Source organism: Pseudorasbora parva, chromosome 8 (assembly GCF_024679245.1).
Source record: "Pseudorasbora parva isolate DD20220531a chromosome 8, ASM2467924v1, whole genome shotgun sequence".
NCBI lineage: Eukaryota > Metazoa > Chordata > Actinopteri > Cypriniformes > Gobionidae > Pseudorasbora > Pseudorasbora parva.
The window spans coordinates 15139745-15154744 of record NC_090179.1 but is presented as its reverse complement, the minus strand read 5'-3'; the positions used below and the strand labels follow the sequence as shown (position 1 = coordinate 15154744).

General features: G+C 37.3%; 1 protein-coding gene across 5 annotated transcripts in view; it reads left to right on the top strand.

Annotated features, from left to right (window-relative positions):
- Positions 1-15000, top strand: part of fat3a (FAT atypical cadherin 3a) — a 211446-nt gene that overhangs the window by 111367 nt on the left and 85079 nt on the right. For all 5 annotated transcript variants that reach the window (XM_067450195.1, XM_067450198.1, XM_067450196.1 and 2 more), the window contains 2 exons: positions 623-741; positions 3670-3868. In XM_067450195.1, the coding sequence (XP_067306296.1) occupies positions 623-741; positions 3670-3868 (318 nt within the window). The remainder of the gene's footprint in view (positions 1-622; positions 742-3669; positions 3869-15000) is intronic.

Genomic DNA, 15000 nt, shown 5'->3' with positions numbered 1-15000 from the left:
TGAAAATGTCGGGCCTGTTGTAGAGGTTAGAGTTTCAGGTTTTATTTTGTCTTTAGCCTCAGGGTTGTTTTCTTCTGCTCCGTTTCGGTTACATGACTTATGGAAGCGACCTCCTTATTGATCTAATTTTACCACAACCTGTGTGCTGCTGTTTTATCACAGACACACACAAAACAGTTCTTTTTATAGGTGCATCACCACAGAACTGCTGTGATAAATTATGAGAGGTTTGCAGAGCACTCGACCATTGGCCAGCCAGACGGGTGAGCCTGCCCTAAACTCATGCCATTGGTTGAGCCATTGTTGCTGTAAACGACAAAGTTTTGATACCATCAAACACTCTTTTCAAGGAAATAACCTGATAAATTGCTTGCTTGGTATATTAATCTGGGAAATGAGACAGTATTTTAGCATTAAAACAATTTTGCAGACCTCAGTTTTAATGTTTCTACACAGTAATTGCTTTTTTGACGGTAATGATTACTATCACAGTTAATGAGAGTTTTTCTCAGTGTAGCACGCATTAACTGGGAAACTAAATTAACAATTCTGTCACTGTTTCACTGGAATTAAAATGTTCAGATGGTGATGTTTTGACATTATTATGCACTTTATTTTGCAGGTGTGATCTACACTACAGACCTGTTGGACCGAGAGACACAGGATTCCTATTGGCTGACAGTGTACGCCACTGATTTGGGAGTGGTACCGCAGTCAGCGGCATTACAAGTGTATATACAGGTAAGTTAGTGTGCATCATATTTGAGATGTTTTGTTATGTTCTTGTATGAAATGTGTGTGTGTGTATATATATATATATACACTCACTTAAAGGATTATTAGGAACACCTGTTCAATTTCTCATTAATGCAATTTTCTAATCAACCAGTCACATATCAGTTGCTTCAATGCATTTAGGGGTGTGGTCTCGGTCAAGACAATCTCCTGAACTCCAAACTGAATGTCAGAATGGGAAAGAAAAGTGATTTAAGCAATTTTGAACATGGCATGGTTGTTGGTGCCAGACGGGTCGGTCTGAGTATTTCACAATCTGCTCAGTTACTGGGATTTTCACGCACAACCATTTCTAGGGTTTACAAAGAATGGTGTGAAAAGGGAAAAACATCCAGTATGCGGCAGTCCTGTGGGCGAAAATGCCTTGTTGATGCTAGAGGTCAGAGGAGAATGGGCCGACTGATTCAAGCTGATAGAAGAGCAACTTTGACTGAAATAACCACTCGTTACAACCGAGGTATGCAGCAAAGCATTTGTGAAGCCACAACACGCACAACCTTGAGGCGGATGGGCTACAACAGCAGAAGACCCCACCGGGTACCACTCATCTCCACTACAAATAGGAAAAAGAGGCTACAATTTGCACAAGCTCACCCAAATTGGACAGTTAAAGACTGGAAAATGTTGCCTGGTCTGATGAGTCTCGATTTCTGTTGAGACATTCAGATGGTAGAGTCAGAATTTGGCGTAAACAGAATGAGAACATGGATCCATCATGCCTTGTTACCACAGTGTAGGCTGTTGGTGGTGGTGTAATGGTGTGGGGGATGTTTTCTTGGCATACTTTAGGCCCTTTAGTGCCAAATGGGCATCGTTTAAATGCCACGGCCTACCTGAGCATTGTTTCTGACCATGTCCATCCCTTTATGACCACCATGTACCCATCCTCTGATGGCTGCTTCCAGCAGGATAATGCACCATGTCACAAAGCCCACAAATCTCCATCAACTGCAAGATGCTATCCTATCAATATGGGCCAACATTTCTAAAGAATGCTTTCAGCACCTTGTTGAATCAATGCCACGTAGAATTAAGGCAGTTCTGAAGGCGAAAGAGGGTCAAACACAGTATTAGTGTTCCTAATAATCCTTTAGGTGAGTGTGTGTGTGTATATACAGTCTTGTTCAAAATAATAGCAGTACAATGTGACTAACCAGAATAATCAAGGTTTTTAGTATATTTTTTTTTTGCTACGTGGCAAACAAGTTACCAATAGGTTCAGTAGATTGTCAGAAAACAAACAAGACCCAGCATTCATGATATGCACGCTCTTAAGGCTGTGCAATTGGGCAATTAGTTGAATTAGTTGAAAGGGGTGTGTTCAAAAAAATAGCAGTGTGGCATTCAATCACTGAGGTCATCAATTTTGTGAAGAAACAGGTGTGAATCAGGTGGCCCCTATTTAAGGATGAAGCCAACACTTGTTGAACATGCATTTGAAAGCTGAGGAAAATGGGTCGTTCAAGACATTGTTCAGAAGAACAGCGTACTTTGATTAAAAAGTTGATTAGAGAGGGGAAAACCTATAAAGAGGTGCAAAAAATGATAGGCTGTTCAGCTAAAATGATCTCCAATGCCTTAAAATGGAGAGCAAAACCAGAGAGACGTGGAAGAAAACGGAAGACAACCATCAAAATGGATAGAAGAATAACCAGAATGGCAAAGGCTCAGCCAATGATCACCTCCAGGATGATCAAAGACAGTCTGGAGTTACCTGTAAGTACTGTGACAGTTAGAAGACGTCTGTGTGAAGTCCCTCTGTTAAAAAAAGGCATGTGCAGAAGAGGTTACAATTTGCCAAAGAACACATCAACTGGCCTAAAGAGAAATGGAGGAACATTTTGTGGACTGATGAGAGTAAAATTGTTCTTTTTGGGTCCAAGGGCCACAGGCAGTTTGTGAGACGACCCCCAAACTCTGAATTCAAGCCACAGTACACAGTGAAGACAGTGAAGCATGGAGGTGCAAGCATCATGATATGGGCATGTTTCTCCTACTATGGTGTTGGGCCTATTTATCGCATACCAGGGGTCATGGATCAGTTTGCATATGTTAAAATACTTGAAGAGGTCATGTTGCCCTATGCTGAAGAGGACATGCCCTTGAAACGGTTGTTTCAACAAGACAATGACCCAAAACACACTAGTAAACGGGCAAAGTCTTGGTTCCAAACCAACAAAATTAATGTTATGGAGTGGCCAGTCCAATCTCCAGACCTTCCAATTGAGAACTTGTGGGGTGATATCAAAAATGCTGTTTCTGAAGCAAAACCAAGAAATGTGAATGAATTGTGGAATGTTGTTAAAGAATCATGGAGTGGAATAACAGCTGAGAGGTGCCACAAGTTGGTTGACTCCATGCCACACAGATGTCAAGCAGTTTTAAAAAACTGTGGTCATACAACTAAATATTAGTTTAGTGATTCAAAGGATTGCTAAATCCCAGAAAAAAAAAAATGTTTGTACAAAATAGTTTTGAGTTTGTACAGTCAAAGGTAGACACTGCTATTTTTTTGAACACACCCCTTTCAACTAATTGCCCAATTGCACAGCCTTAAGAGCGTGCATATCATGAATGCTGGGTCTTGTTTGTTTTCTGACAATCTACTGAACCTACTGGTAACTTGTTTGCCACGTAGCAATAAAAAAATATACTAAAAACCTTGATTATTCTGGTTAGTCACATTGTACTGCTATTATTTTGAACAAGACTGTATATATATATATATATATATATATATATATATATATATATATATATATATATATATATATATATATATATAAATATATATATATATATATATATATATATATATATATATATATATATATATATATATAATTCTGTTATATATAATTTGTGTCTTAATAGGTTGAGGATGTTAATGATAACGCTCCCCTCACGTCTGAACCGATGTATCACGCCACCATCCCGGAAAATTCCCCGAAGGACCAGTCAGTCATTCAGATCCAGGCGCAGGACCCTGACGCCACTGCGACCGAGCCCCGCCTGTCATTCCGAATCTCCAGCGGCAACCCGCAGAACTTCTTCAGCATCAACCCACGCACCGGTCAGTGTCCTGTCAATCAGACCGCATTTGCGTAATAGATAGAATAAATGAATGTCAGAGTTTATATGTGTGTACCATGGTACAGTGATGATATCAGCTGGAAAAAAGCCACTGGTACTATAATTTTACCAAGGTACTATATCTGAAAAAAACATTGTGATACTTTTTGTTTGAGGAAATATTGTTTGTGGTATAGATAATAACTTGTATGCATTGTTAGTCTGCTCGTATTCACTTAAATATGTATGTGCATTTGGGTGTGTGAGTTCTTAAGGTACGTCTCTGTTCTCCGCATTATGACATCATGGTCTGAGTATACTTTAAATCCTGCCTCCTGATTGGCTGGTGCTAGGGTTTTGCTTTTGATTGACAGATTAATTTCATAGCCACAGGCCCTTCCCTCCAGCCGAACGCCCCATAGTGCATGTCAGCAGGAAGTGCCGGCCCTAATTAAAAACTTTGTAAAGGTCACAAAAGGTCAAACTGTCAGAAAGACTGAAGGCAACAGCAAAGGAAAGCAGCCAGAGAAAAAGATGAAAACGTTTTGTGGGGTTTGAGGCAATAAGTCTGTTTTCATAAACTATTTTTGGAAATTTCACAACACATCAATTTTCTGCAGACTTTTTGTGTGTGTGTGTGTGTGTGTGTGTGTGTGTGTGTGTGTGTGTGTGTGTGTGTGTGTGTGTGTGTGTGTGTGTGTGTGTGTGTGTGTGTGTGTGTGTGTGTGTGTGTGTGTGTGTGTGTGTGTGTGTGGGCAGAAGTTCGATCTTTGTGAGCTAGTTACAGATCAATGTGAAAGCACCGGTCACCATCTATGGATCCTTCTAGGAAAAGAGACCGGTTACATGTTATATTACCAAACCCAATACCTGACCAACACTCTCTATCTAAAGCTATATCTATCTATCTATCTATCTATCTATCTATCTATCTATCTATCTATCTATCTATCTATCTATCTATCTATCTATCTATCTATCTATCTATCTATCTATCTATCTATCTATCTATCTATCTATCTATCTATCTATCTATCTATCTATCTATCTATCTATCTATCTGTCTGTCTGTCTGTCTGTCTGTCTGTCTGTCTCTTTATCATCTCTGTCTGTCTATCTATGACTATCTTAGGTCTGTCTGTCTATCTATGACTATCTTAGGTCTGTCTGTCTATCTATGACTATCTTAGGTCTGTCTGTCTATCATCTGTCTTTCTGTCTGTCTGTCTATCATTTGTATGTCTCTATCGTCTGTCTTTCTTAATGTCTGTATGTCTATCACCTTTCTGTCTTTCCATTTTCTGTCTGTCTGTCTGTCTGTCTGTCTGTCTGTCTGTCTGTCTGTCTGTCTGTCCGTCCGTCCGTCCGTCCATCCATCCATCCATCCATCCATCCATCCATCTGTCTGTCTTTCTGTCTGTCTGTCTCTATCATCTCTGTCTCTTTATCATCTCTGTCTGTCTATCTGTCTATCCTCTGTCTGTTTATCTATCTGTATGACTATCTTAGGTCTGTCTGTCTATCTATCATATGTCTGTCTATCATTTGTCTGTCTCTATTGTCTGTCTTTCTGTCTGTCTGTCTATCATGTGTCTGTCTATCATTTGTCTGTCTCTATTGTCTGTCTTTCTGTATGTCTGTATGTCTATCACCTTTCTGTCTTTCCATTTTCTGTCTGTCTGTCTGTCTGTCTGTCTGTCTGTCTGTCTGTCTGTCTGTCTGTCTGTCTGTCTATCTATGTCTGTCTATCTCTCTCTCTCTCTCTCTCTCTCTCTCTCTCTCTCTCTCTCTCTCTCTCTCTCTCTCTCTCTCTCTCTCTCTCTCTATCTATCTATCTATCTATCTATCTGTCTGTCTATCATCTGTATTTCTATCTATCATCTGTATTTCTATCTATCTATCTATCTATCTATCTATCTATCTATCTATCTATCTATCTATCTATCTATCTATCTATCTATCTATCTATCTATCTATCTATCTATCTATCTATCTATCTATCTATCTATCTATCTATCTATCTATCTATCTATCTGTCTGTCTGTCTGTCTGTCTGTCTGTCTGTCTGTCTGTCTGTCTGTCTGTCTATCTATCTATCTCTCCATCCATCTATCCATCCTAGTCTCTCTTTCTTTGCTGCAGAGGTGTGTACTGCTTGAGTTCAGTGTTGTATTTGTTTGGTGTAGTGAAAGCTGTCTAAATGTTAATCAAACAGATCCAGGCCTCCCTCCCCTCTCACCTTTCAGCGTCATGAGAAAGGCCCTCTCGGCCTCATCTTGTTTAAATACGTGTGTGTGTAACAGAAACGATTATTCATCACCATCTAGCTGGCACACACACTGTAGCTCTATTTGTTGGGCTTTTATTTGGGACTTGTTTGTCTGTTTATGTATATAGATTACATGAATTATTGATGCAGAGTCAAATATGCCGAGCGCAAAGAGAGAGATGAAATTACCGCTCTCAGGAAACTTCATTCAATTCCAGGTTTAAATAAAGAGGAAACTTGTGGAGAAGTATTGAGCGATACAGTAAAGACGACTTTAGAGGTGAACGCAAAGGGTCATTTTATCATTCTCCTTTTAAAGCAGAGCTGGAATTGATGTTCCTGAGATAGCAGAGTTGATTTTTTGTAGCGTTTCTTCTCAAGTGTACACCGCAGGCTGTTGAAAGGAGGAACATGATGCACAGCTTTACAAATTCAGACCTTGTTATATGTGTGTTTGTTTAATTAATGACATCTTTGAGTCACTGGAGTTTTTTCATGCCGCAAGGAAATGTTTATTTATTGACACATTTCTCAGAAAACAGAGCCAGGGTGTGTGTGTTTTTGAAAGTGTGTGTGTGTGTGTGTGTGTGTGTGTGTGTGTGTGTGTGTGTGTGTGTAGTCAGCGTGGTTGCCGGCAGATGTAATGAGGGTATTCCGATGATGCACTGCAGCGTTTTGTGAAGGTGACTCCAAAACGAAACATCTTTAGTTCTTTCACTAGACTGGAGTTTGCACACGCTCCCTAGACAAGACTGCACTTCTTGTTTGTACACTCCCTAGACGGCCTAACACATCTGCTAAAACATTTAAAGTTGTATTGTATCTTACACGCGTTGCGTAGAGTGATCCCCGCGCTGAGAAATCTGAAGTCTCTTATGATGGTTCACACATGCTTCTGAAAGATTTCTTTAATGTCATGTGGGACGTTGCTTGTACACTTTATTGCATCTGCAGATGTGTTTGTAACATAGGAATTTATACACGTTCCCTAAACAATTCAGAGCAGCCTAGGGTTTGATCAATACCATAATAGCATATAACACATAAAAGGCCAACATGGGAAAAGGACCATTTTTTAAGCTGGGTCCAAAATAATTATATTCATCGCATACTTTCAAAAGTGTAACAAAGAAACCATATCATAGCCCTAACCAACACCACATAAAATAATATAAAAAAGGGGCAATTCATATTTTTTTTTATTTGTAATAGTAGTAGTTTTGAAATTGTTTTCAATGTATTCTATGGCTTATGTACAGTGACAAATAATTTTACCATCTGGTTTGTTTACAGCAAGGGAAGAAATGGACCATTAGGCTTGTTTAGGCTTATTTAACTTCAGAGTCTGTTCTCTCTAGTGCACTTATAAAGAAATTTACAAGTGAACAGTTTCCAAACGCTCCCTAAACAAAACTCTTGTATAATATTTCATTCACGTCATGGTTTACTGACACACTGCCTTTAGGGTGACCAGACGTCCCATTTATACCCAAAATACCTGTCTGTGAAATTAAATCAGCACTGGGTAACTTTTGCTCTCGGGGTCCCCCTACAGTTGGGAAAAAGTATTGTCCTCTACTACTGTCGTAAACTGTTTCCTACATCAAGGGATGCGTGCGTGCATTTGTTGACATGACAACCAGCCCTGAACAGCCCTTAATACGTGATAGCCCTGAACACTACAGGAGGAGCTCACATGCGCAGGTGTTCTGCTTGCGTCGCGTGTGAAACGTCTTCATCCCAGGTACAGTGGCATATGTTTCAGCATATGAATAGAATTTCATGGGTTTGATTTTTTTTAAATGCCAAATGATCGCGATGCTCACGTTTACAAACCAGCGTCATTATAGTAGCCTAGCCTAATGGTTACCATTTTACAGAATCTATATGATGCTTCAATTTAATGTTTGAGTGGTAGGTAATCACCATATATCGTCAATATCATAATATCAAGCTACCATAAATGAATCTGCAAATTTGAAAAATCGATTTGCATTATAGCTTGAGGCAAGACAAATAAACAAATATCACAGACGTCTTAGGTATCCTAAAATATGATATGATTTTGTATGTCTTATGTGTGGGGGTGGTGGTGGATGTGACGTATATGCCGTAAAGCAGAATTTTGTAGTTTTTTGTTTGTTCTGGGGTTTCTACCCGAAACCCGAAGTTTAGAAGTACGATTAAAAACGATTCAACCTATTGTAGGTCGATGTATCATCACAAGGGTCTTGAAAATATATTATGAAGGTTGAAACGTTACCTAGTGCTGTTTAATGTTAATCAAACAACAAAAGATGTTAAATAAATTTATGTTAAATGAACTGTCCATCTCATATTTCATCATGAGAAATCTGGTCATCCTACCTATACTTCCCCAAGCATAAAGCCTTCTGAAAACTAGTACTATCTATCTATCTATCTATCTATCTATCTATCTATCTATCTATCTATCTATCTATCTATCTATCTATCTATCTATCTATCTATCTATCTATCTATCTATCTATCTATCTATCTATCTATCTATCTATCTATCTATCTATCTATCTATCTATCTATCCATCCACCAATCCATCCATCCATCCATCCATCCATCCATCCATCCATCCATCCATCCATCGTCTGTCTATCTGTCTGTTATCTCTCTCTCTCGTCGGTCTATCTGTGACAAATACATTTAGACCATCTAGTTTGTATACACCAAGGGAAGAAATCGAACATTGTTTGTCTTTACATATGTGTGAGTATATTATACAGTATATATATATATATATATATATATATATATATATATATATATATATATATATATATATATATATATATACATACATATATATATATATATATATATATATATATATATATATATATATATATATACATATATATATATATATATATATATATATATATATATATATATATATATATACATATATATATATATATATATATATATATATATACATATATATATATATATATATATATATATATATATATATATATACATATATATATATATATATATATATACATATATATATATATATATATATATATATATATATATATATATATATATATATATATATATACATATATATATATATATATATATATATATATATATACATATATATATATATATATATATATATATATATATATATATATATATATATATATATATATATATACATATATACAGTCCCTGACAAAAGTCTTGTCGCTTGTGTACAAATGGACCTAAAGTGCAGCTGAAATATATTTCTAATCAAGATTTTTTTTACAAGAAATGGCTCATTTTAATCCCACCAGCTTTTGTGATAATGTTTCAGTGAAAAACTAAACTTCCAAAAAGTATTCTAATATTCACAGCTTGGTAAAGCCCATTGAGTCAATTTTTGCAAAGACATAAGTGTTGTCACGTTGTCATATGAGCTTCATCTGTGACTAATAATGGATCAATTAGGTCTCAAGTGTGTATAAAAAGAACCCCAGTACACTAGACCTTCACATCAACTGCAACTAGACCTCTGCAAACATGCCTAAGATTCACCCTGAGACTAAAGTTTTGATTATCAAGAGGCTGAAGACCAGATCCACTGCTGATGTGGCAGCCAGCCCATTTTCCACTGCAGCAGAGCTCCACGAGACCTGGTCACCTGAAGTCCCTGTGTCAACCAGAACAGTTTGTCGGATTCTGTCTCGAAATGGCCTCCATGGTCGAATCAGTGCCCAGAAGCCAGCACTAAACAAAAGACAATTGAAAAACCGTCTGGCACTTGCCAAGGCCCACAGCCTGCTAAAAGGATGGACGCTGGAAAAGTGCCAGAAGGTGGACTTTTCAGATGAATCTTCTGTTGAATTACACCACAGTCACCGCAAATATTGCAGGAGACCTACTGGTGCCCGAATGGATCCGAGATTCACCCAGAAAACAGTGAAGTTTGGTGGCGGAAAAATCATGGTCTGGGGTTACATCCAGTATGGGGGTGTGCGAGAGATCTGCAGGGTGGAAGGCAACATCAATAGTCTAAAATACCAAGAAATCTTAGCTACCTCTTATATTCCAAACCATAAAAGAGGCCAAATTCTGCAGCAGGACGGTGATCCATCGCATACTTCCATCTCCACATCAAAGTTCCTCAAGGCGAAGAAGATCAAGATGCTCCAGGATTGGCCAGCCCAGTCACCAGACATGAACATCATTGAGCATATGTGGGGTAGGATGAAAGAGGACGCATGGAAGATGAAACCAAAGAATATTGATGAACTCTGGGAGGCATGCAAGACTGCTTTCTTAGCTATTCCTGATGACTTCATCAATAAATTGTATGAATCCTTGCCAAACCGCATGGATGCAGTCCTTCAAGCTCATGGAAGTCATACAAGATATTACATTTGGATCTCACAGCACCACAACTTAATTTGCTGACATATTTTTGTATTTGCAGTAAATTTGTTCAATTTCTGTATAGGCGACAAAACTTTTGTCTTGCCAAAATTTGACCTTTCTGTCTTGATTAAATTATAAATATATATAAAATAAAAAAAAATACTATAGTCTCATATATATATATATATATATATATATATATATATATATATATATATATATATATATATATATATATATATATATATATATATATATATATATATATATAATTATAATTTTTTCAGTTGCATATATAATCATTCTATTGTATTTAGCCATCCTATTTGTGAAACTCTCAGAACATCAGCACAATCCCTTTCTATGGTTTCCTTTAATGCATGTAACAGATCACACATATTTCCCGGTATGGAGTTCTGTCGCAGGAAAAAAATAATATTTTGAAACAAATTTCTGTGGGTTTCCACTGATTTAAAGTTAAAAGATGCTCTGAAGTCAGTAAACAGACCCTCCTGCAGGCGAGGCGACAGCCGCTCTGAGTATGTAAGATCAGAGGAGGAGAACTAAACACAAACACTTCCATCATTATTAGACAGTCGCTTCAGCCGAGCGCATGAACGTCTTTCATTTCATTCACTTAAGTCAGGTAAAAACAGCGACGGCCAGACTGTCGTTCCAGGATTTTAAATGATGTATTATGTAGAAGCTCCTAACTCGATTTTCTACACTCGTCACAGCCTGTTTGGACGGATGAATTGTGTAGACGGATGGAGGGTCAACAGTGACTGTTAAGAGTGTTCAGACTGCCACTCGGTTATACAATATTGCTTGTTTTCAGCTTTTAAAGGCTTCGAGGTGCTGTGAAATCTCTCTCTTTCCCTCTTCTGCTTGTCTCAGCAGTAATTTGCGTCTCTCTGAATCTCGTCTGCAGGTTTTACGCGTTCGTGGGTTCGTCTCCAACCTCGAGTTCTCCTCCTCGTCTTTCCACCCCCTCCGTCTCATCCTCTCTCATCTCTCTCTTATCCTTTCTTAACACCCTCCTCTCCTCCCCCTCTCGCTATATCACCCTCCCATTCTCTCGTTCACAAGGCCTTACGTGTCTTTTTGTCTATTTCTCTGTTTCTTACTCTTCCATTCCGTCCCCCTGCGACTCTTTAACATCCTTCCGTCTCCCTCTTCCTCTGTTCTGTCTTCCTCCTCATGATGAAAGACTCTAAGAATAGCTCTCTCTATGTCTGCCGTAGCTCCGATAATCACTCTGCATCTTCTACAGCATGTAAACATCACTGTTCCTGAACCTGTTCTTATTGTGCAGAGATCCGCGTTTCCCCGCCACTGCTCCTGGATCAGCTCTGCCCTGTTCATGATGATTAAGGTCTTTCTGATTATCCTCTATAAAGGATCATTTGGAATAATAGACGTCTCCCGGAGTTTAATCAAAAGCATCATTCGTCATTTCTGTGATAGAATGGCCTGAAGAGCGGTAATAAGCCATATCTTTAAAGTACATCACTAGTGATGTTACTTTTTATCTCTAATGTACTGACAGAATTAGGCCAGAGATATACTCCAAAAAAACCATAAGAACGCAAGCACAACCATTGCACTGCAAGTCAGGCTCTAAAAGTCTGTTAACACTAGCATAAACTAGCAAAAACATTGTTTTTGTAATTGAAGAACATATACAGTACTTCTTGAAACTTTGGAATCACAAAATGAATCATGGCTTATTTACATATCTACACTCCCAGTTTCTTTTCCTAAAATACTTTGAAATCAAGCAGCTTTGCCATAATGCAGAAATAGCCTTTGCATATTGTGTTGGACAACGGGGGTTCCTTCGCGTCCAAAAGCTTGAGAACCACCTGCTTAAACCATTTATGACCTTTTGCATAACCTTGTTTAACACTTTCTCCAACAGCATTTTTAAAAAACATCAAATTTTTGTCAAAGACTACATCTGGTTTCAGATTCAGAACGATGATCAAAAAACTTGGAGTAGATCGAGTCCATCAACACCCCTAAAGCTTCGCAGTCTTCTAGCACTACCTGGGTCGACATTTCACTTTGTAACATTAGGCAGTTTTGATTGATATTCCGTTTAATGTTGATGATCACATTATTTGAAATTTCGCTTGTTTCTGCTTCTTCTTTGCCTGTGTTTTGATCTGGATTCAGTGTAATTGTTCAGGAGATGAATGTAATATTAGATTCAATTACTTTTTAAAAGTCTGCATCACAACTATAACATATAGCTATGAGGTTGTTAATGATATTGTATTTGCTGATAGCAGTTATTTCATCTTATTTTTTAAATAATCATGTTTAATGGTGGAATTCCTGGTGAAAAACTTTATGCTGTACAAAAAATTATACCAATCAGAGAGTGGGAAAAAAAGCAACATGCGCCAAAAGATCATTTAATCTCTGCCCACTCCCTTGAAGCACTGCAAATTATGTAATCGAGTAATCTCCATACACTCTCAAAATATTGGAGAAAAATATATAATAATAATAATTATATATTAAATTACTATATATATATATATATATATATATATATATATATATATATATATATATATATATATATATATATATATATATATATATATATATATATATATACACTCACCTAAAGGATTATTAGGAACACCTGCTCACCTGTACTATACTATATATATAAAATTACTATATATAATACAATTATTTGGATCGCCAACGTCACGTGATTTCAGCAGTTTGGCAATTTGACACGCGATCCGAATCATGAATCAATTCACTGATTCATGGCTGTTTGAATCTTTATTTGAGGATTGAAAACAAACGCGGAAGAGAAGACAATGCTGAATAAAGTTGTAGTTTTTGATATTTTTGGACCAAAATGTATTTCCGACGCTTCAAGATATTCTAATGAACTAACTGATGTCACATATGGACTACTTTGATGGGTTTATTCCCTTTCTGGACATGGACAGTATAGTGTGTATATACTTAGATACGCTCTCGGACTAAATATAAAATATCTTAAACTGTGTTCCGATGATAAACGGAGGTCTTACGGGTGTGGAACGACATTAGGGTGAGTCATTAATGACATCAATTTCATTTTTGGGGTGAACTAACCCTTTAAGTACACAATCTTCTGTCCTTTTTACTTCAAATCAGTACTTCAAAAGTTTCTAGTGTTGTGATTCACCTTTTTGGCTTGGTTCATGGATTTAAACTGTTTAACAAAGACTTTTTTAATTTTAGTTCCTGATGGGAAAAATGAATGACTGAAAAAATACTTAAAGAACCAGCACTGCTGAAAAAGAGGGTGGGTGATGAACAAAACATTGACAACCAATCAGTATCCCCACAGCATTAAGAGCTTGAGCATTTAAAGCAGCAGAAAAACTAAATTAACAGAATGATAGCATGTGTAGGTATGGACGCTAATATACATATTGTAATAGTTATCATTCTTGGTGTCAACTAGCCTTAAAGGGATAGTTCACCCAAAAAATGAAATTTAACCTTTTACTAAATTTAATTTACTTACCCTCAAGTCATCCTAGGTATATGTGACATTCTGCTTTCAGACGGATACAATCTGAGTTATATTAAAAATGGCTCTTCCAAGCTTTATAATAGCAGTGAATGGCTGTTTGAAGTCCATAAAAGTGCATCTATCCATCATAAAAGTGCTCCGCACGGCTCTGGGGGTTAATAAAGGCCTTAAAAGCGATGTGTTTGTGTTTTAAAAAAAACAAATCCATATTTAAAACTTTGCAAACTGTAATCTCTAACTTCCGCTAACTGTCGAGAGACTGGCATTCAAGCGTATGAGGTAGGACGCAGGTGTGACATAAGTTCCACACAAAAGCGCAGAGGATAAAGTAATATAACGTGATACTCATCCGAACTAGCATATTCTCACCGGAGCGTCCTACATCATTCGCTGGAACAGCAGTCTCTCGTGAACGCACGTACAACAGCTAGCTGAAGTTAGAGATTGCAGTTTGTAAAGTTTTAAATATGGATGTTTTTTACTATTAATGCATCAAATTATAGTTTTGTGAATGTTTAGCGAATATGAGCCAGATACTGAATGTACTGTGAAATAAGTTTTGATGAGGACAGTGATGATGGTATAAAACATCTGCTCAAACTGGACCCTTACAAGCTCCAAAAGATAACAAAATATGCTTTCATTTACTCTTCTGTAATTGTTACTCTAATATCAGGAGAGTTATTGCGACAGGTGTCGATCCATCCATGTAAGACAAAGATCCGGGTCGCTAAAGACCCGAATATGTAATAATGATTGGAGAAATATTTATGCATTTAAGGGTTAAGTTATGGATGGTGTTTTGACATTTCGAAAAACAAATGTGTAATTTAAAATCCAGCATGAATTGCTCATTCTCTGTTTTCCTCAGTTTCTGCCTCTCTGCTGAAATCTGTCACTCTC